The 23393-nt window shown below is 38.7% G+C and overlaps 1 protein-coding gene across 3 annotated transcripts in view; it reads left to right on the forward strand.

Annotated features, from left to right (window-relative positions):
* Positions 1–23393, forward strand: part of ARHGAP42 (Rho GTPase activating protein 42) — a 313472-nt gene that overhangs the window by 204147 nt on the left and 85932 nt on the right. For all 3 annotated transcript variants that reach the window (XM_084617969.1, XM_084617968.1, XM_084617970.1), the window contains 2 exons: positions 14193–14294; positions 20770–20880. In XM_084617969.1, coding sequence (XP_084474095.1) covers positions 14193–14294; positions 20770–20880 — 213 coding nt within the window. The remainder of the gene's footprint in view (positions 1–14192; positions 14295–20769; positions 20881–23393) is intronic.

Genomic DNA, 23393 nt, shown 5'->3' on the forward strand with positions numbered 1-23393 from the left:
GGTGCCAACCCAGCAGAATTTCTTGAAAAAACATCAGTGAGTAAATTATGTCTTTCCTCTGCTATATACCAAATTAAAATCATATTGCGACAACTGAATAATCTACCACTGCAGCCTCATATTAAGCAGATCAATGATCTTATGTTAGAGGCTCAGAATAGGTAAACGATCAGTTTCTAAGGTGAAAGGTCTTCCCATTAAGTAGCCCTTGAAGCATACAGTAGCAAAACCATTGCCAAGAACTCTACCTTAATTTGGGAATACTTTGCTTCGGTTGGCATGAGAGTATGGGATGCCACTATAACCAGCCATCCCTCGTGGGCAGAATTGCGCTCAGATCCCGATTGCATGAATCAGTCTGAATCACCACGGTCTTCCATGGATCAAAATAAGCATGGGATTAAATCCAACAGAGGGCTTGACATTTGGTTCAAAAGCTTGCTTTGCTTCTTTAGTCCAAACCAATTGTCCCTGGTTAAATCCCACAGGGGCTTACTAAGGATACTAAAATGGGGCAGAGCACGGCCACCTATGTACTGAGCTTGGCCAAGGAACAAACATAAAACTGCTAAGATCAGCAGGTAACAATAGTGAAGCAACAGCTTGTAGTCGAGTTTGAGAAGCAGGAACCAGGAAACAAAACAGGAGCAGGAGGGCAACACAAGCAGTCATCACAAGGAGGAGAAGGTAAGAGAAACCTAGGAAGTAGGAGATACAACCCAGAAGTGTGGAAAGGATAGGGATAGTGGGAGGGACATGTAGTGTGTAATTTAGCTGTGCTGCTTTCCTAGAAAAGAATGGTTCCCTGGTCCAGCTAACAGAGGGGAAATGAAGAGATCTGGCCTAGAGTGGAAGGTAGCTGCATTGCACACTTTGACCACCACCCTATTACATTTTTAGTTCACAGCTTCTTTAAAATTCACCCCAGCCTCTCCCCACTCAATGATTACTCTAGACTGAAATGCCCATGGAGATACTGTTACAATTGCCTGGTGACATACCGCAGTCCCAAACCGCCAAAGCCTGAGAGGTGCATTATTGTGAATTAGCAAAAAGAAAAGGAGTACTTGTAGCACCTTAGAGACTAACCAATTTATTTGAGCATGAGCTTTCGTGAGCTACAGCTCACTTCATCAGATGCATACCGTGGAAACTCTAAGGTGCCACAAGTACTCCTTTTCTTTTTGCGAATACAGACTAACACGGCTGTTACTCTGAAACCCGATATTGTGAATTAGGAGTTCAGAGTTTGACAGTGTCATGTTTCTGTAACAATATCTTGCTGAAACATGCATCTGATGAAGCGGACTGTAAACTTCGAAAGGTTATGCTCCAATAAATTTTTTAGTCTCTAAGGTGCCACAAGTATTCTCTTCTTTTTGCAGATACAGACTAACACAGCTGCTACTCTGAAACCAATATCTCGCTTATCGATCATGTCATGTATGCTGTTTTTTTCAGTTTAGGACGAGTGAAACCCTGATTCTTACAATAGTATTTCCCCTCTGTTCCCTCCTGTTCCTTAGAGACATGACAGCGTTTGAAGTAATAGAGTAATAAGTAACTCTGTTCTGCCCAGGCATTACTTTAAGGGTGTTAAGTCACTGAGCTGGTGTTCCCCACCTACACTGTAATTCTTTTTTTCACATTTAAAAAGAAAATCATGCTATCTGAATGCTTAGCTATATTACCATACACTTCCCTTCTCACTGTGTGTTTCTGTTCAGAATTTTATTCTCTTTATGAAAGAGACTGTAGGGATTTGGAAATCTGAGAACATAGACTCTGTCATCTTAACAGTTTTGCTTTGGGCAATATGAATATAAAATGGCTCCGCTCCAATGGGTAGTGGATGATAGTAGCTCTAAATCAGAACATGTGTAGAGTAACAAAAGACAAGTTTCTTGACTTGAAACTTTAATGTGTCTTGTCATTAGGAATGGGAGCACCAAAGGCTCCAGCATTCTACCAAACTGTCCATCTACAGTATCCGTGGATACTCTAAGATACTGAAGCCCCAAACGGAGTTTATTACTGAAAGTAGTTCCTAGTGGCACTCAACCTTTCCAGACTACTGTAACCCTTTCAGGAGTTTGATTTGTCTTACGTACCCCGAAGCTTCACCCCATTTAAAAGCTACTTGCTTACAAAATCAGACATAAAAATACAAAAGTGTCACAGTATGCTATTACTGAAACATTTCCTTACTTTTTAATTTTACCATATAATTATAAAATAAAAAAACTGGATATAAATATTGTACTTACATTTCAATGTATAGTCTATAGAGCAGTATAAACAAGTCATTGTATGAAATTTTAGTTTGTACTGACTTTGCTAGTGCTTTTTATGTAGCCTGTTGTAAAACTAGGCAAATATTTAGATGACTTGGTGTACCCCCGGAAGACCTCTGCGTACCCCTAAGAGTACATGTACCCCTGTTTGGGAGCCACTGCCTTAGAGACAGGGTTCTTCCAGGGTTGAACTTATAGGTATGCACATCTTTATAATTTATCTGGTCAGAGAATTTTGTGTGTGTGTGTGTGTATAACAAACCCCTAAAGCAAAGCTAACAGTTATGCAATGTAAAATGAAGGCCCAAAATATTTTTCAAGATTATAAAATGATCCCGCAGATACTTGCTTACAAGGTGAAGAAACAACACTGCAATGAAACATGGTAGATCTTGCAGTATTCTTAACAGAAGCCAACCCAATCTTAGCACTTTAATCACACTGTAGTGTCACTTATAGAAGTATTGTTTTCCTTGGAGGTGCATTCACTAAATACCATTGACACCTTCCAAACCAGCCAATTACTCAGCTTTCCTTTAAACCACCAGAAGGGGAACCTACTTGAAACTTAGATTTAGTGCCAGAATGTTTGTTCATTTGTAAAGCACCAATTCTGTACTATGCATTTCAGAGACAAATAATAAGGGAAGGTCCCTGACTGAGGAGCTTTCAAAGAAAATACAGGAAGAGGAGGAATGATTGATTAAAGAACTTAAACAAATGTCCTGTTAGTTCCATGATTTTGATAATGATTTTATGTATGGACATATGTTTTGAGTAAGTTAAGAGGTGAGTAATGTTGAATGGGCAGTGTTTGAACTGAGGGGGGAAAACATCTCAATTCTTTGTCAGAAAAGCCTTTATTATTTTTCAAGTCTTAATTTGGAATGCTTTGATAGACTTCTGAGAAAAAAATATTTAAAGTGAATTCAGTGTTTGGACTAAAAGCCCCGGAGACTGAAGTCTTTAGTTTCCCATCAAAAAGGTTCAGTATGAGCAGTGACCATACGAACTTCTCCATACTGATGCAACAGTGTACCTCCAGTCTGGCCTGTAAGGATCACCTCCTGGGGGTAGTTAGTTGTCATGCCCATTTAGTCCTTTCGTCTGTGTTGAGACTACTTGGGGATATGCATAGTTCTTGATGATGAAGAACTAAACTGAAAACTCTTTACATTGGTCTCTGAAGAGGCATGACTTTCAGATTCTCTCTTAAGGGTGAAAGGTTCTGTGTTGCTTTATCAGTCTCATGAGTTTATGCAGGACCCTGAAAACAGATGCTTTAAAAAAGAAAGAAAGAAACCCTGACACTGCTGACATACACATGACATGATATCCTTTTTTCCGTCTGTAAACAATATTGTTTCCAGTTTTGCACATTAATTGAAAGCTTTCTCATAACATGAATCTAGTTCTTCCTCAGATAAGGGTTACACTCACAGTGTGATGACGTAGAAAGTTGCATGGGAAAGTATGCAATATCAAACACGCCACTGAAGTTCTTGAATCAAATCCTGATTAGCATAACTTCATTGGGACAAAGATTCCAAGGAGTGCACGATTCCAAGGAGCATTGCATTAAAAAGTAGCAAAAAAGTAGCAATTAACCTAGTGGAGAGAAATGTTAAATTATCTTCTATTTTTAAAATATAGTGGCATTTTAGGTCAAGTTATGGTGCATTATTTCTGAAGTATTCTATATGATAAAGTAAAGCAATCTCAATTCCATAAATCTTTTTGTTCTTCAGAGCAAAATCTGTGTAAATGTATGCTAGTAAACGTAAGTGTGTATTTTATAAGTGGACAAAAAAGAGGCAAGATATATCTTTATTAACTACTTGCAGATGAAATCTGTGTATAGGTTTTAGATCCAAGGGATTATTAATTCAGTGATATACTGCTTTTTTAAACTGGATTTTCTTTTCTTGTTTGAGAATTCCACGTGTCTAATTCTGATGGTGAAGATACTAAGCATATTACCACAATGCAGTGCTGATCAAATCTGAAAAAAGTCTTTTTATTTTATTATGAGTCAGCTCAGCCATGTACCATATCATTAGTGCTACGATTTAGTCACTGGTATTTTTAGTAAAAGTCATGGACAGGTCACAGGCAGTAAAAAATTCACAGCCCATGACTTGTACTATATACCCCTGACTAAATCTCAGAGTGGGGGCAGCCTGGGGGCACTGTGGGTGCTCATGATGGGGGGGCGACCTGGGGGGTGCCTCATGTACTGTGGGGGGCAGTCCAGAGGGCACCATGAGTGCTAGCTGGGGGACAGTCCAGAGGGTACTTTGGGTGCTTGTGGCCCTGGAACCCCCCGGTGGTAGGGGATGGGTTGGCAGGGCTGGCAGTCTCCCTACCTGGCTTCTTGCGGCTCCCCGGTAGCAGCGACAAGTCTCTCCCTTCGCTCCTATGCGGAGGCGCGGCCAGACAACTCGGCGTGCTGCCTCCACCCTGAGCGCCAGCTCCACAGCTCCCATTGGCCGGGAACTGTGGCCAGTGGGAGCTGCAGGGGTGGTGCCTGTGGGCAGAGGCGGCACACAGAGCTAGGAGCTGAGGGAGGGACACGTTGCTGCTTAATCGTAGAATCATAGAATATCAGGGTTGGAAGGGACCTCAGGAGGTCATCTAGTCCAACCCCCTGCTCAAAGCAGGACCAATCCCCAATTAAATCATCCCAGGCAGGGCTCTGTCAAGCCTGACCTTAAAAACTTCTAAGGAAGGAGATTCTACCACCTCCCTAGGTAACGCATTCCAGTGTTTCACCACCCTCCTAGTGAAAAAGTTTTTCCTAATATCCAACCTAAATCTCCCCCGGTGCAATTTGAGACCATTACTCCTTGTCCTGTCCTCTTCTACCACTGAGAATAGTCTAGAACCATCCTCTCTGGAACCACCTCTCAGGTAGTTGAAAGCAGCTATCAAATCCCCCCTCATTCTTCTCTTCTGCAGACCAAACAATCCCAGTTCCCTCAGCCTCTCCTCATAACTCATGTGTTCCAGACCCCTAATCATTTTTGTTGCCCTTCGCTGGACTCTCTCCAATTTATCCACATCCTTCTTGTAGTGTGGGGCCCAAAACTGGACACAGTACTCCAGATGAGGCCTCACCAATGTCGAATAGAGGGGAACAATCACGTCCCTCGATCTGCTCGCTATGCCCCTACTTGTACATCCCAAAATGCCATTGGCCTTCTTGGCAACAAGGGCACACTGTTGACTCATATCCAGCTTCTTGTCCACTGTCACCCCTAGGTCCTTTTCCTCAGAACTGCTGCCTAGCCATTCGGTCCCTAGTCTGTAGCAGTGCATTGGGTTCTTCCGTCCTAAGTGCAGGACCCTGCACTTATCCTTATTGAACCTCATCAGATTTCTTTTGGCCCAATCCTCCAATTTTTCTAGGTCCCTCTGTATCCTATCCCTGCCCTCCAGCGTATCTACCACTCCTAGTTTAGTATCATCCGCAAATTTGCTGAGAGTGCAATCCACACCATCCTCCAGATCATTTATGAAGATATTGAACAAAACCGGCCCCAGGACCGACTTCTGGGGAGCTCCCTGAGGTAAGCGCCACCTTGAGCTCCCTCATCCCCTCCCGTGTCCCAACCCCCAGCCCTAAGTCCCCTCCCACACCCAAACTCCTGCTGCTGCTCCTGGGGAGTGGGGTGCGGTGGCCCGAGACTGTCCCAGCAGCAGCCAGCGTGGCTGGCCCAGGGGCTGCCTGAGCATCTCAAGCAGCCCCTGGGCCAGCCACAGCAGCTGCTGCAGAAATCATGGAGGTCCTGGAAAATCATGAAATCTATGACCTCTGTGACAAACTTGCAGCCTTACCTATCATTAGTGATCTTGTCTATTGAAACCATTATGCAATTTACTTAAAGCTTCACACCTATTTGATTTGTTCCTTGTGTTTGCATCTTGTGTTTAAATCCTTCCATTTCTTTACCCATAGTCATTTTTTAAATTGTTTTATTTAAGAAAAGTAAGGCGTGTTACTTCTTCTGACATCTCAGGCTTCAATAAAAAGTCATTAACCTTTTTAAATTAAAGTAACTAGTTTAAATGTAACTAGTTTAAATGGATACAATAATAGGTACCTACTTCAAAGAGGTGTTTACAAGAAAAAATCATAAATACTTGAATATTATGGTGACTGGGTACATATAATTACCTAGGTAGATAGATAAATTGATTAAATATTTAAACATGTGAAGTCTATCAAAATCCCAATGTTTAATTCCAGGTAAGAAAATCATTAGTACAGTTATGATCAGAAAAGTGTCTGTACTGGAAAATTAAGTTGGCTTAGACATGTCGCGCACATCCCTGAGCCTAAACCAACCTAATCCTCAGCATAAACAGTGCTAGGTTGACGAAAGAATTCTTCCCTCAACCTAGCTACCACCTCTTGGAGAGGTGGATTCTGATGCTGGTGAGAGAACCCTCCCGTCAGCAAACATAGCATCTACATTGAAGCAGTTTGGTGGTACAGGTGCAGCTGACTGTGCCACTGTAGCATTTCAAATGTAGACAAGCCCTCTACCAGCTCTCTATGCAAATCGTATGAACTTACATTACTGTCAGAAGGTTTTGTATTGCAAAATTCAGTACAGCTATGGGAGAGCAAGCTGGAATACATTCGGTATTGTCTGACCTCAGCATATGAACTGGAGAAGCAAGGAAAAGTTAGATTTCTTCAGTTTTTTCATCAAAGTTAGGAAATGGAGCTATAAGATTATTGAATTTGAAGAGCCTTTTGCCCAACTGTTTAAATGAGAGGTAAAGCAAAGAGACCACCTGGAGTGGAAGATTAGGCCAAAACATGAGTTATATCTATACAGAGCATTGCTTGTGCTTTAAACTACCTGTATGGGTGCCTACCTATCACTGGTTTGCTCCTTTTCTGCCCACAATAGTCCTGCCGTGTGGCACTGTTACAAATAGAAGATTGCAGCCATTTCCAGTGCACTTGACCTGTGCCCAGGCTGCTATACTGACCTTTTCCCAGAGATCTGCTCTTCTTTTTTATATGTGCCATCTTGTAATTTCTACAGATATAAATCAATGTCAGATCAGTTTAGATTATGCAAAAGAGTATTATTGGCAAAAGAAGAGAAAATAAGTGGTTTTAAATGGACAGGTTTGCATGGACTATATTGTAAGACCCTGAAAACTGGTACTCTAATGTTGAGCTAAAAAGGAAATATATGAAAGCATAATACTATTTCTTTACTTCAGTAATGGAGAGCTGCTCCCTCAGTCTGATCTCACAAGCTTGGATAATGACTTGTCTCCCCAGAGAATATGAGGGCAGCCTAAAACCTAGCTCTGTTTTAGTTCACCTAGTCTTTGATGTACTGTTAAGGTGACCTAAACACAACACATATAGTAGTGGATTATCATTTCCTCTCTTGAAGACAGGAACATACACAAATTATATTTTGTGTGCCTGATACTAAGAAAGAAACACGGATTTTCAGTTAGGTTACCTCCTCAGTTGTGATTTGTTTCCTAATTTGGATTTATATCTATTTTAATTGCAGATTTGTTTAATATATTAGGAGGAATTTTATCCTTTCAGTTGATAGTTTATTTTCTTTCAGTTTTTCAGGCCAGAGGAGTAAACAAAACTTTTTGTATAGAGTTAAATCATTTCCTCTTGTGTTACTAAAGATTCCAGATAACACCTTTCTTAAAAATCCACTATCACTTAAATGAAGAGACCCTGCTTGTAGGTAGGATCTGGGCCCTGAGACTGTATGGTTTAAAAGTGTGTAGGTCAGTTGGCTTAGACCTATTCTGGGCAATTTTTTTTTATTATTGCTTAATCAGCAATGTGCTCACTAATATTCTAAGAAGGGACTCCCACACAATGTTTCCCCATCTTTAGCTTGTGATAAACACCACAGAACAATAGTGTAAAGAATACGTGATAGAGAATCTATTCATTTGTTTTCCCATTTTGAAGATGAAATGCTTTCCAATAACCATAACCAAGGAGAGAGCCAAATGCCAGCTTGCAAACCAAAGACCAGATTCTGCCATTCTTAATTATTAAAACTTCAATTAATCCCAGTAAGAGCAAATGCTCTGTCACTGAGTATGACAGTGCAGAGCCCAGTATCCATCAAGGTGTGGTCTGCAGCTCCCTGGTGACCTATCGTAACAAAAGCTTTCATTTTTTAAAAAAATGTACCCTATGTTGTTGTAAAAAACCTTCTGAATGTGCAAGGTTCCTTTCCTGAGTCTGTAAAACATCAGCTTGAAACAAGAGTGAAGTTACCCCTATTCTGCCCAATGTGATATTAACTCTGAAGCCTTATGATGTCAGTTTAAACATCAACAGTGTCTTCTTCATAAATGTAAGTACTTATATGCCCCACTCCTTGTCATCACAGTATCTAAGCACTTCACAGACATTAATGGATTTAGGCTCAGAACACACCCGTGAAGTAGAACAATATTATCTCCATTTTTACACATGAGGAACTGAGGCACAGAAATGTTAAACCAACACTGTCACAGGATGTCTGTGGGAACTGAACACACAGGTGTTATTTTGGTTCAAGACAACAAGGCCGGTATCTCGTGTATATCTCTCTTGTGGTTGTATCTGATATTTTGGGCAAATGGCTTTATGAACATATTTTTCCATTCTCAACCCTTCTCTTTGGCCTGGAAATAGAGTAATAGAGTCTGCACACCATCCACATACTCTTTGTACTTTTATAACTATCTCACTGAGTGGCCTGACGACAATACCAGACCTGAGATTTGGCTTCACGAGAAACCTCACATCTCCTCTGTTTTGAACCAGGTAGAGGCTTCAGTTAGAGATAGAGGTGTAACCCTCAGTCTCCCAAGTTGGGGCTCAAGAAAAAGAGGGATTTTACATCTAAAACTTTCTTTATAACCCTTTTGTTGCTGATTGAGAGTGTGCAGCTGCTGTATATAAAAGAGGGCCATGGCGATTACAGAAGAAAAGATGGCCTAGACTGGAGTGAGATAAAACCCTCCCTCTAGGATGTTCCTGTACACTGAGTCACTGTGTTTGTGAGGTGAGCGTTTCTTGGAATATCCAGATGTGCCTTGTGTCTTCCAGAAAATGCATCACCTGCTGCTGAGTACATGTCTTTTTTGCTAATTCTCATAAAGTAAACAGCTGTTGGGGGATTCACAGAAGTCAAATATGTGTTTTTATTGGCAATATCAAAGGAACTTTTGAATAGAGGGGTACTTGCTGATCTGCGGGTGTGGGGATCTGCAGCCAAACATTTTTTAAACTATTCCCAGGAGCACTTCTGAGAATGATTTTTACAGTGCCAGAAATGCTGATTTGTTGGCACTGTAGCCTTATTCCCAAAAACCCCGTCAAAGTCTGAGTTAAAATAAAGATACAAATACAGCTGAAACCTCTGAGCGACTGCCTTTCTACTCAGACGATTTTGTTTTGCTGTCCTTTTCTCACTTGTCTTTAGAGTGAGAAATTGTAGTGCTCTAATCTGAAACAAAATAAAAAGCTGATTGATGAGAAGTCCACATGAAGGCAGCAGTCAGACCAGAAGTTACCCTGATAACAGGGAGTCCCAGTTGCTAGTTCTCTTTTTTAAACTAACAGGTGTCTAAAGAATCAGTTTTAAGGTAGGGTGAATTATTACAATATACCCGATGGGGCAGTTTCATGCATTTTCTGTCGGGGCTGGGAATATTGGCAGTGGAACAGAAAAGTCTGCAAATTCATCATATCCTCACAGACAGAATGCCAGCAAGATTTACATTAAATTTCATTTGGGGAACAAGAAGTTTAATCTAATGTATCACAAACACAATTCATTAACTTCTGGGATTTTTTCTTTTTTTGGGAGGGGGCGTGTTACGGTATTTACACTTTTTTATATGAGGGTTTTTTCTGTCTTCATTACTTGACCTATTACAAGTCACTATGTGACTGATTTTTCCTACTGATAAAGTGAGAAGTACATAAAGTAAATAATATTTCTTTCATAACTTAATGTAAGTGTTTGATCTAGTGGATAGGGAATAAGACTAGGAGCTGGCAGACTTGGATTCTGTCCCAGTCACTGGCCTTGCTTTGTGGTGTTTGAGAAGTCATTTCACTGCTCTGTGCCTGGTTCCCCTTCCCACTTTTGTCTCTCTCTCTTATCAATATAGACTCTTAGTTTTGAATCCCAGCTCTCATTAGGTCCTAGATCAGACCCTCTAACATGGAACCTTAGTGCCTGTGAAGCTGTATTGACTTCCACTGTACTTGTCGATTTCATTGGAGGATAAAACCTGTTTTGACCAGAGCCAGCTCATTTAACCCCTTTGTGTTTTCATTTGTCTTTCACACGTGGGTAAACAATACATACTTAATTGACAGGAATTGTGTGAGGCTTAATTTGTTAACCTTTCTAACGTACTTTGAAATCCCCACATGAGAAGACTGTAAAGAACTGAAAAAATACTTCTGATGTGAGGTACCACACAGTTCTGTTCTGTAATGGTAAAAGAGGCTGGGACATCTCATTGAAGTACCAGGGAAGACCTATGGTAGATTTTGTCTTGATTTAAAAGATGGTGTCCTAAAGCTTAATTACTAGAGCTAGGTTTCTGCTTATTATGATGAATATCCCATGGCTTCTCCCAACAGAGGTAGCATCAAAAATCTCTGTAGAAGAGGATGATCCATCCTCAAAAGAACTTAAAATCTGTTCATTTAAAAAACAAACAAACCAAACCTTAATTTGCTCGCCACATGTAATGCAGCCTCAATAACGAGGCAACTCATCTGCTTAATTCTTAATCTCTTATTAATTTAATTTGCTTTAGTCACAAACAAACCACCAACAAAAATGTCCACCTGATGAGAAAAATATATTTCCGCAAGCCTAGAGGCAAACTTCATGCTCCCTAGGTATAAAACATCCCAGCATCTGGACATGCTAGCACTACATGGGATCCATGCTGCCGGGAAGGTATCCAAGGTAAGTATCAGTGTTCCATCTCACCTTGGTAATCTTGTTACATAAACAAACACATCAGTTTACAACAAAAAGAAGATTCCTTCCTATGTATAACTGGTACATATTTCATCTACCTCTATGTTTCCAAGGTAATGAATAATATGACTCTTTTAAGCATTTAAAAATGTAGTTGCTGTGTAGGACCGGGAGAGTGCAGGACCTGAAGGTTTACCCATTGTCTTGCTGGGATTGAGACTTGGTTGAGGGCAAATTGGCTCTGATTTAATCCAGATAAACTTTTGCTAGTTGGCAGGGGGGAGTAATGAGAAGCATTAATATAATACCTATTGACTCTCTTGTTTTCAATGCCTTCTGTGTGTTTTGCAACCTGGAATTCTTGATGGATTTACATCTGCTTCTTGATGTCCCCTGTAACAGCAAGAGTCAAGAATATATATCTGCAGCTGGCCAGAAAGACGTCGTCATTTCAAAGACAACCTTACCATCTTGTGTGACACTGATGAAATTATTTGACGTATACAAGCTAATAGTTTCTTAGTTAATCTCGAGGACATTGGAGGCTGTGTATTTTCAGTGAGGAAACCATGACTCTGGGATTGATTTCTCAAGTTAGTTTGCCAAACACTGATTTTTGTGGCTAAGTTTGTCACACTTCAGGTCGCATGTTGCAGATGTAATACAAGAGTTTTACCTTGTGTATATTAGTCTTTACTCTTTTTTGTAAATGTTTGTTTGTTAACATGTGACCACATGTATTAATCTGTAATAAAATATTTTAGGTTTTTCGATGTGTACTATATTATTCACTTGTTGATATTTTGTTGGATCAGGTGCTTCCATTTCTATTTAATTTCCTGTAAGGATGCTTTATATACTTTTCTTTATGTAGTGCTGTCTAGATTCTATGCTGATGAGCACCTTAGGTCTTGTGTATACAATGCGTTAGTCTGTACTCAAAGAGTGTAAATTCTAGAGCATATGAGCGTGTTGCTCTCTAACAGGCCCATGTTGACCCTGCTCGAGTGCATTAAAAGTTCCTTAATGCCTATTAACGCAATACTGTTTAAAACTGGACTACATTAATGAGCAACACACAACTTTTAGTGCACAACATGCTAGTGTGCACTAGAATTTACACCCTTCTGGTGTGGACCTGTGCACCATGTAGGCAAGCCATTAGAAATATGCTTATTATAATAGATATGCCATATGAATCTTCCACATAATTGAGAGTTTGTTTTCTTTTTCTAGTTTGGTATGATTATCATTGTGAACTTATTTATATTGTGGTTAATTATATTGCTGGAAATAATTAACTGTTGCTTTGCTGTTGTATCTCAGTGTATATGGTGTTAAGATCTCCCTATTATTTCTTATTTCTTTGACTATTGATATGACTTTTGCATGGCATGATGACAAAAAAATTAATTGGGGAGAATTTTCAAATCCTCTCATTAAAGTCTACTACAGTAACTTGTTTAATATAAAACAATAATTCTTTGAGAGAGAAATTGAGAGCAGAAGGAAAGGATCATTGAGCCCTGCCCATGACCTGATGTTATTGCATTATATCTAGTGATTGGTTTCTCACCATTAATAGCTTTTGCTTATGTGCTGATGAGACCAGTCCTGCTAGCCTTTTTTTGTTTTCTTAAAATACTCAGTTTGTTAGTCATTATAGGGAATCATGCAGGATAAGTTTTAGGCCTATAAAACAGTCGGGGGGAACCGCAGCCAACCAAGGATAGACCTTTTATTGCAATAATATAATGCAATAACAAGAATTGTTTTAATCCTTAAAATGCTGTGGGTACTTACTTATTTCCCCTTTACTCCTTCCTTCCCAATGCTGTCACTTCTAGAATGATGGGAGAGATCCCAACAGACAGCGAGAGAGAGGTCTTTTTCTTAGATTTACAGCTCATAAGCATCAGAATTTTTTTTTAAAGTAGAAGAGTATCGCTCAGTGTGCCTTGTTTATAATCAATAATTTTCTTTCTGGATTATTTGTCATGCATCAAAGTACTCAGCTGGTGGGAATGTGGGATACCTGACTCCACATGAGGAAAGGTTTCAAAAGAAGGAAGGCAGGAGAGTGGAGAAATTCCCTAAAAAGGACACGTTTAAACATTCAAAACCATGCAAAGCATTTGTTGAAAAACTGTGTTGCCTGCATTAGCTCCCTTTGCAGCTATATTAGACTCCTACATACTTTTCCTTCCTCCTCCTCGTGTTCTAAGAATATGAGTAAAAACCACAATTCAGCACTCTGAATACAAAGGTCAGGCAAACCTCAACTCAAATGAAAAGGTAAGAGGGGAGGTCCACAAAGGGACCGTTGCAAAGATTTTTTTTTCAGTCAGAACCCACTCCTGTAGGTTTTTTGCAAGTTGGAATGATCTGAGACACCCACATTTATGGAGTCAGTAGAAAGTGTAAATTAAACCAGTTTAAGCCCCAGTACAGCAAGGTACCTAAGCGCGTAACCAGTCCCACTGAAGACTAGCACATACTTAAAAAGAAAAGGAGTACTTGTGGCACCTTAGAGACTAACCAATTTATCTGAGCATGAGCTTTCGTGAGCTACAGCTCACTTCATCGGATGCTGTAGCTCACGAAAGCTCATGCTCAAATAAATTGGTTAGTCTCTAAGGTGCCACAAGTACTCCTTTTCTTTTTGCGAATACAGACTAACACGGCTGTTACTCTGAAACCTAGCATATACTTAATGTCTCACTGAATAACTTTTAGACCCCAATTCAGATATGAGTCTATTGCCATAAAACCAGTGGAACCAGCAACAATAATTACACAGCTAGTCTTTTTAGCAAATGTGCTAGCTTTTCCTTTCTGTGGGCTTTGAAGTTCTATCAAATTCTTTACTTTGCAATGTTTTGTTTTTCAGGATGGGAAGAAGAAGTTTGACAAGGAAAGTGAGAAATATTATTCCATTCTAGAGAAGCACTTAAATTTATCAGCAAAGAAAAAAGAATCTCATTTGCAAGATGTAAGCTCTTACCCTTTTACTAGACCATAAGTTTATCTTTAAAAAGAGTTGTCTCTAGGACATGCTGTATTTTTATCAGAAAATGAATGATTTCTGCCGGTCCCTGTTGCTATGTACGTATACATAAATTCTGTATATGAGATTAATACTATTCTGATGTAAAATAAAACTCTTAACAAGGCAGTATTTCCCATGTGCTCTGCCATATTTTAAGTTGCAAACCTAATTTTTACTATTTACAATACTGTATTTGTAATGCTCTAATAAAAATGTATGACCTTTATTTGGAAGGTGTATGTGGAATATTTATAATTAATATAATTAGGCTATGCTGACTTTTTTTATTTTATTTAATTGACTCCGCTTTACATAAATTTTCAGCTAGATAACTTAGCCTGAAGCATTTTAATCACACTTTTTATGCTTTTCAGCATGTCATGTTTTCTGCTTTAATCTGAGAGAAACATTCTTTCCATAATGAAACTATACGGCTGTGTTTTATGAAATTAAAAAGAGTGCCATATTGCAGATAAATAAATAGATTGCCAAAAGTTGTTGGCAGTTTTGTGTGTGTGATCTTCAGGTAAACTTGTATTTGTCATAACAAAATGTAGTCAGATATGGCCTCATAAGATTCTTAGTTTGAGCAAAGAATGATTGGTCCTTATGTAACCTATGGGTGGGCTAGAGTTCACTTCATTTCCCGCCTCCAGTGCCTTAAAAAAAAAAAAAACCCAACTCCCATAGAAAGTAGCTGGAGACCCAGAGTTCAGTCTCTAAGGATTTTCAGCAAGGATTGCACAGGGTCAAGCTCCCCACGTTCAAGTCCCAAAAGGAACTAAAGAAATGAATTTAATTAAATAACTTTATAAAATTTTATGATAAAGAAACAATCTAATTTTTACAGGATGACATGGCTATTTTATAATCCACAGACATTACCTTCACAGTTATACATGAGCATAAATAAAGAAAACTAATTAAAATCTGAACAGTACAGTCCCCACAGAAATACAGTCAGAAGAAACTGAAAGCTCCCAAAAGCTTAGTTCACCTAAGTCACAGTTAGAATCCTTGATCACCAAATCTATACAGTCTGGTGAGTCTAAAACAACATCTTCCCTCCACTTGCTTGTAGGAATCGTCAGCTGGAATCCATGCAGATTCTTCCTCTGCTGAAATCACTGCTAGCCAGTCAGCTAACCGATTAACCAATCACTCAGCTTAGTGTATAGATGTAAAGAAAACCCTGTTACAAGAAAATACAAAACTGAGAATAGCAAAATATAAATGACTCTTTCCCCATTACTACATTTAAAGAAAAGTTGGTGAATCAGACTAGTTAAGACAATTTAACTAGAACAGTTTGGCTAAAATTAAAACAACATTCAAAGCATACAGTTAAAATAGAAGTAATTTTTCCCTCCCAATTTCCCCTTGCTGTAATTAACATTGCCCATGCTTCCCTGCTAGAGGATTAACAATATCACTGACCTGCTGCAAAATGCTTCACAGTTAGGGACAACAGCCCGCTTTCTGCTCCTGGGCTCAGCGTCTTCCAACTCACACAGGGCACATGGCCTTCTGCAAAGCAGCTGCCCTGATTGTTTGCCCTCACGGAGTCTGACCCCAGCAACAGTAAACCTATTGGAGCACACCCAAAACTACCACACCCAATTCCAGAAGCTTCTGGATGTGTAGTGCTTAATGACCCAGACACAACTCACTCCTGCCTCCCCGCAATGGGCCTCTTAAAGATGTATCTCCCTATTAGGCACATGTGTTACACTTACTTTTGTGTAGGGTGACCAGATGTCCCAATTTCATAGGGACAGTCCTGATTTTTTCTTTTCTTATATAGGCTCCTATTATCCCCCACCCTCTGCAAATTATAAATTGTTTTTTTCAGTGTTACTGACACACTATATTAAATTTTCCAAAAAAGATGGGCACTATTTTAATAGCATTATTGTCAATGATAAACTCTGAAATCTTGGAAATTATTTTGCTGACAAAATTCTACACAAAAGACCTAACCATCTCTCAGAAAGTCACAATGTGTGGTTTTTATATTTACCTGATATAATACTGCAATTTCATAACATTTATTCTTTTATATTATACTCGCTAAAACAGATGTCAGTATGATGAATCAACTGTAGAGAAAACAACATTAATTTTACAGGGGGGTTTTTTGTTCCAGTCACAGGCCAAATTTACATATACACAACTCCGACAAGTCCATAAATTCCCCTTACATTAATGGGGAAATAGTTCCATTAGAGATTAAGCAGGAAGTCAGAAAACAATTTTCGATATATTTACCTATAAATCAAGATTTGGTTAAGTCAAGTTAAGTGCTAATTTACTGTCGGGTTTAAATAAAGCACATTTTGCTGGGATTGTTATGAAGATTATTTATTATATTGCAGTTAAAAACTAATTGAAATGAAATAAAATGTATCAACTGTGAATATAATTAAATAAACTGTCTTAGACTCACGAAGGATTTGACTTGAGCATACAAATTAATGGAAAATCACTGTAAAAGTTTTCCCCTCTGTCCTTAAATAATCACTTCATGCCTAGATATTGAATTTCATAAGGGACGCTAGTTAGTCTACCTTTCTAAAGGCCGTGATTGTAGAACATATAGGGCCTAGTTCACCATTACATTGCTCCAGATTAATGTTGATAGAACTGCACTGAAATCAGTGGAGTTACGCCAGCATAAAACTGGAGTAAGGACAATGTTGAATCAGGCATTTAAATTATAAAAACTGGTTGTGGGGGAGTTAGATAAAGAATGGGGCAGCTTTTCTTGTTTTGAGTTTGATTCAAAATGTGCAATTTTAATATTGGGCATATGTTTAGTTTTGATGATAATATTATCACCTCAAGTCATTGTTGTCCAGACTTGGCCAAGCTGAAGTTGGCACTAGCTGTGAGCCAGAGGGCCACATGCAATTTCCCTAAAATGAAGTAGGTTGCAAAGTTATTTATTTATTTGTAATGCAGAGATACAGCCACCAGAGACTTCAGATCCCTGCATTTGATGTTCCATCTTAATCCAAGTAGAGGCCTGTGTTTTCCATACATCTGTATTTACAGGGCTATAGTCACATAGTAAAGATCCTTCTTTGTGCCAGACCTTGGGCTACCACTGTCAAATAGCGTGTAAGATGAAGATCATTTGGGTTTGACTTTTGTCATAATATGCAGCACATTCCATAATAGTACACAGACTATTGACATACTTTTTACAGACTGCACACAGTAAAAAACACCAAAAAACCACGGTGAACAATTTTTTTTACTATCCCTATGAGAAAACCTATGGAAAGAAATGAGAGTTACAGAATTAAAAAGGAATAGATCTGAATCAATGCTACAAGCATCAATTTTGGTAGCCCCCATTGATCACTAAATGCAGATTCATGAAATTGAGCTTTCAGAATCATGCTCATATATGGAGGCATGTCCATCCTGGAAGAAGAGATCGAGTTCTGATGCACATTCTAGTGCTGTTGCCAGTCAGTCAAAATAATACTGACTCTAACTGTCTCATAAAAGCTGCTTCTGTAATTTACCATACAGTAAGCCATTCTTTACCATCAGGTGAGTGGCATACAAAAAGGTGTGAAAATCTTTCCTGCCTTGGAAAAGTTCAGATAAACCACTTCTTAATTGATTCGTACAACTGCGAATGCTCATTGATCAAGCAGACTCATCAGCCTTCACAGAAGATGACTTTTGGAAAGTATAATTTGATCCCTATACCCAAATGATCATTGTGGCCCAAGTTTTAGACAGTGTTTCAAAACATGCTTAAGTTTCAATAAAGTTAAACATGTGCTTACGTGCTTTTCTGTGGATGGAGGAAAGCATGTTCTTGAGTGCTTTCCTGAATTGGGCCCTGAAAGAGCTCATTGCTAAAACCAAATTAAACTGTATTAATATACAACCAAAAGTAAAAACTGAGGCCCATGTTATGCAAATTTTCATTGTCTGCAATCCCCTGAGTTAAGGTTTTCAGGATCATACCCTAAAGTTGTAACACATGGTTAAATTCTGCCAAATTGCATGCCCTATATACCCTATTTTATATACTTTTTGTAACATAGTGATTAATACACTAAGTTTTAGATTCATCAAGGAAACCAGTAATAGAAAATACAACAAAAATGCCACATGGCCAAGTTAATTTTGTGGTAAAAGCCTTAATTTCTGGAATTGCGTGGCTTTTGAGTGCTTGAATTCTTATCCTTAACATTAGCTTTTGCATTTAATTTCCTGTTTTTATAGGCCTAAAAAGGAACAAATGCTACTGATTCATTTTAAAAATAATATTAAAGCTAATATTTTTGCTTTCAAGTGCTAATGGAGTACTGTAGAAGTGATTCAATGTTAAATGTCTCCATGCTACTAAATGATGATATTCACAGCCTTACCTGAAGCAGTATTAATTAGAAGTGCTATTAATAGGCAGAATCTTTAACTGAAGGCAAATACTGATTGTACAAATACAAGATTTAAAATATACTAAACCTGTTTTCTTTAAAAATGAATATTCTTTCCGTTCCTATAAAATAAGCCATCTACAATTTTCTAGATTCACATACGTTTGTTATTTGAGTTCCAAATTTAATCAGAACATAAGAGGAAAATGTCTTATTTTTATATTCCCATAAATCAGAAATGGCTGAACTGATGTTACTGAAAGTTTCCACAGTTAAAAAAAGAAATTCCCTTAGAGCTGGGGTCAGACATAGACAATTTCAGCCCAAAAGTTATGAATAACTGAAAAAATGGAGTTAAAATGGGAACTGGGCATGTGTTCTGTCTCCCTCTAATGGCTTGTTTACATGGAGGATAAGATCCTGCTACTCTTATCAGTTGGTGGAGTTAATTCTTTATTTCCAGTGACAGAAGCCTTTGCTTTGGTGCTGGAGTATCCAGGTTCGATCCCTGCTACCCATGGTAGCAGTCAATACTCATAAATTTCCAGCAAACACTGCACACTACACTTTATGTAAAACATTGGGAAAACTAAAACATGAAAATTAGCTATTGTGAAAGTGTAAAACTGTCAAATATTTTTATATTCTCAGACAGCTTGATTCATGTTCTGAAATGATAGGCTGCAAGATTTCTGTGTTTAAAAACATATCCCTCTCTTTTTCTTCCTCTCTCTCTGTGAGATAATATGTGGAAAAGGCATTTGAAACTACTCATGCTGGGAAATGTGCTAGGAATTAGTCATACATGATATTCAAGAGAATCTTAACAAGGCACACCAGCTTTGATGCCCCTTTTTGTTTTCTTGTCCCACTCCTTCCTCTGCACCTTTTTCCATGATGCTCAGAAAGTGTGGAGCACCTTCCCCCAAACCACCTTTCCTTGCTTCACTCCAGGCTCTCCTAAAATTCACATAGAATAAATCCAGGAGAGGAGAGAAAAGGAAAGAGGAGCAGGGTTGGGGGAACCCTAAAGCCAAAATTTTTAATCTTGGATGTCTAAACGTAGGGCCCGAAATCTGTGTTTAGTAACCTAAATAAGTGCCCTAATTTTCAGAAGTGCTGAGCGCACACAACTCCCACTGACCTTAATGAATGCTCAGCAGCTCTGGGTGGGGAGCCACGTATGTAGGTGCCTTACTTTAGGCACTCAGGTTTGAAGATTTTATCCTAAATTAATGCAACCATCCTGATTTGTCCTTGTCTTACTCAGGAACTGTCTGATTTTATTGTTATCCTGTCCTCTTTCTCCCTTTCCTTTTCTGTTTTGTCTACTTATGACCCTGGCCTGTTGTGTCCTGTTACATTTAGACTGCAAAACAATAAAGGGGGCTGTCTCTGTTTGTGTTTCTATGGCAGCTAGCACATTTTTGCATGCCCAAAATAATACTGTTCCTTGCTTTAAATCTCACATAGTTGGTCCTTGACTGCTTTTCGTCATCCTTTTGTGTTCCTTGCACTTTTGCCAGTTTAGATGTCCTTCACCAAATACCTAATGTCTGGACTGGTGACTTGTACTGTGTACCACATTTCATTCTAGTTCACTTTGAAATGGCTCAGTAGTTAAACTGTTGACAAATAAAGTGTCTCTGATTACATTTCATGCAGCCCTCATGGAAAGGTTGGTTGTTAAAGGAAGAGAAACATTGACTTCTCTAGAGGTCTCATGGGACACAGGTCCCTGGTCTGAGAGCATTGTAGAAACATTTTACTTAGCTCCTGATGGAGAGTATTTCATCATTTTTTAGCATCCTCTTCTAGCCACTGCTAGTATCCCTACTCTTCTCTGTCAAAATGAGGGTTGTGTTACGAGCATAAGAGTATATAGGGCTGGAAAATAAAACAGGAAACTGGAACTTAGGGGACTCTTAAATAAATAGTTAATAATGGAAACCCGAAGTGAGCTAGTTATAACCGTAAATTAATATTAATTTAATGTACTTCATTTTTATTTTTAGGCAGATACTCAGATTGACAGAGAACATCAAAACTTCTATGAAGCGTCATTAGAATATGTGTTCAAAATTCAAGAAGTACAGGAGAAAAAGAAGTTTGAATTTGTTGAACCTGTAAGTTTTATATTTATTTTTCACTTCCTTTACCTACATTTACAGTGACTGTATTTAAAGATGAAAATTTTGGTTAAAGTTCTTATTTTTTTATCTCTTTTTAATTAAAGGAGTTCTTGAAAGTAGTTCATGAGCAAACAGGCATAACGTTCTTTCCTTAGGCATTATCCCCATTCTTAAAGACTTGCACAAAAGTTTTCATGTCTATTGTGAAATAAAATAAGTTTGAAATCTGCATGACATTTTAATGACTGAACTTAAAAGGTTGTGTCTGGGCAACACGTAACAGAGATTTCCTAATATAAAAATTGGCTCAAAATTCCAAACATATTAGTCTTTAAGAGCTCAGAGTATGACGTTTACTTCATGTTTAGTTTTGTTAAGTTACATATGAAATAACATGAATAGGACGTTAAAAATTCATTTTTATAATTATTAAGGTATTTTTGTAAAGTTATATAATGTCTGTAGCAGAACATGTCTGAGACCACTGTGTGACTGGCAGAAGTTGTGCCAAGATTTTAACAATTGGGACTATGAAGTTAAGTTTATAAATCTATATTTAAAGTTCAAGCTGACTCAGGCTCCTGGGGCTTGGGCTAAGGGGCTGTTTAATTGCAGTGTAGATATTCAAACTCAGGCCCCAGCCCTAGGGTTCTAGAACCACCTAGTCCGAGCCCAAATGTCTACACCGCAACTAAACAGCCCTTAGCCTGAACCCCACAAGCCTGAATCAGCTGATACAGGCCAGCTGAGGGGTTTAAATTGCAGTGAATACATAAGAACATAAGAATGGCCATACTGAGTCAGACCAAAGGTCCATCCAGCACAGTATCCTGTCTACCAACAGTGGCCAATGCCAGGTGCCCCAGAGGGAGTGAACCTAAGAGGTGATGATCTAGTGATCTCTCTCCTGCCATCCATCTCCACCCTCTGACAAACAGAGGCTAGGGACACCATTCCTTACCCATCCTGGCTAATAGCCATTAATTTCCATGAATTTATCCCGTTCTCTTTTAAACCCTGTTATAGTCCTAGCCCTCACAACCTCCTCAGGCAAGGAGTTCCACAGGTTGACTGTGCACTGAGTGAAGAAGAACTTCCTTTTATTTGTTTTAAACCTGCTACCCATTAATTTCATTTGGTGACCCCTAGTTCTTATATTATGGGAACAAGTAAATAACTTTTCCTTATTCACTTTCTCCAACCCACTCATGATTTATAGACCTCTATCATATCCCCCCTTAGTCTCCTCTTTTCCAAGCTGTAAAGTCCTAGCCCCTTTAATCTTTCCTCATATGGGACCTGTTCCAAACCCCTAATCATTTTAGTTGCCCTTTTCTGAACCTTTTCTAATGCCAGTATATCTTTTTTGAGATGAGGGGACCACATCTGTACTCAGTATTCAAGGTGTGGGCATACCTACCCTTAGACACCTAAATTCAGCCCCAGTCCTGGAAAGACTTTTGTGTATGCAATTAATTTTATGCATATGAGAGTGCCTACTGAACTCAGTGGGACTACTTTCACACTTAAAGTTCACTACATACATAGGTCTTTAATTATCTTGACTTACGTGGCCTGATAATCTAAAATGTTGGACACTCCATAGTTCCCATGGATTCAGTAGGCTACTAGTTCTGAAAATATTGGCCCACATCATGTGGATGAGTGCCAGAAGTGTTCCCCACCATCACAACCCCACCATCACAGCCACCACATACAATACAGATAAAAGATTTGTTCACTATGCGATTGTCCTGCTACATAACAGTATCCTGATACCTCACAGATTTCATGAAACATTTCAACTGGACAGTGCACTTTTCTTTTTTCTTACCTATTGGCAGATAACCAAGCAATATTAGTTAGCATTTTGTTTTCGAGGTGGGATAACAGTTGCATATCCCTGCATTGTTTTGTGTATCTGTAGTTTCCTTGACAAAATGGTTTTTGGGTAAATGTCTCAAAGACAGAAATGCATCTCTTGTGCAAAAGGAGCATCCTCAAACACAGATCTCTCATTTCTGTCTATCCCAAACAACCCCACTATCTTCCAATGTATCTAACCTTGGATCGTCCTAGATTGTGAACAAGAGTGAAATTCATTTGTAATTCCCAATCTCCCCAAGAAGAGTTACCCTAAGTGCCTATCTTCATATATTTTGAGATGAGAATATATTTCAAAGTGAATATTTGCATGTTGGTGAGAAACTAACGAACCTCGATCCAGCAACTAAAAATACCCGTGACTAAAACATAGCCTTACTTATAATTTATATTATGGACTTGCTATCAGTGAGGATGTAACATACACCGAAATAGGAGGAGTAAGGAAAGATGCAAATCAGAGCGAGGATTTCACCCTCATTTCATATTGGGGCTGTAAGAATGGGATTTTAGGAAAGATTTGAGAAGCATGAAGAAAAAGTCTTGCTGACTAGATTTTGGAAGAGACAAGGGAGGTAAAGTAATATTTTTTATTGGACTAGCTTCTGCTAGTGAAAGAGACA

This window comes from Lepidochelys olivacea, assembly GCF_965140295.1.
Source record: "Lepidochelys olivacea isolate rLepOli2 genome assembly, chromosome: 1".
NCBI classification, from domain to species: domain Eukaryota; kingdom Metazoa; phylum Chordata; order Testudines; family Cheloniidae; genus Lepidochelys; species Lepidochelys olivacea.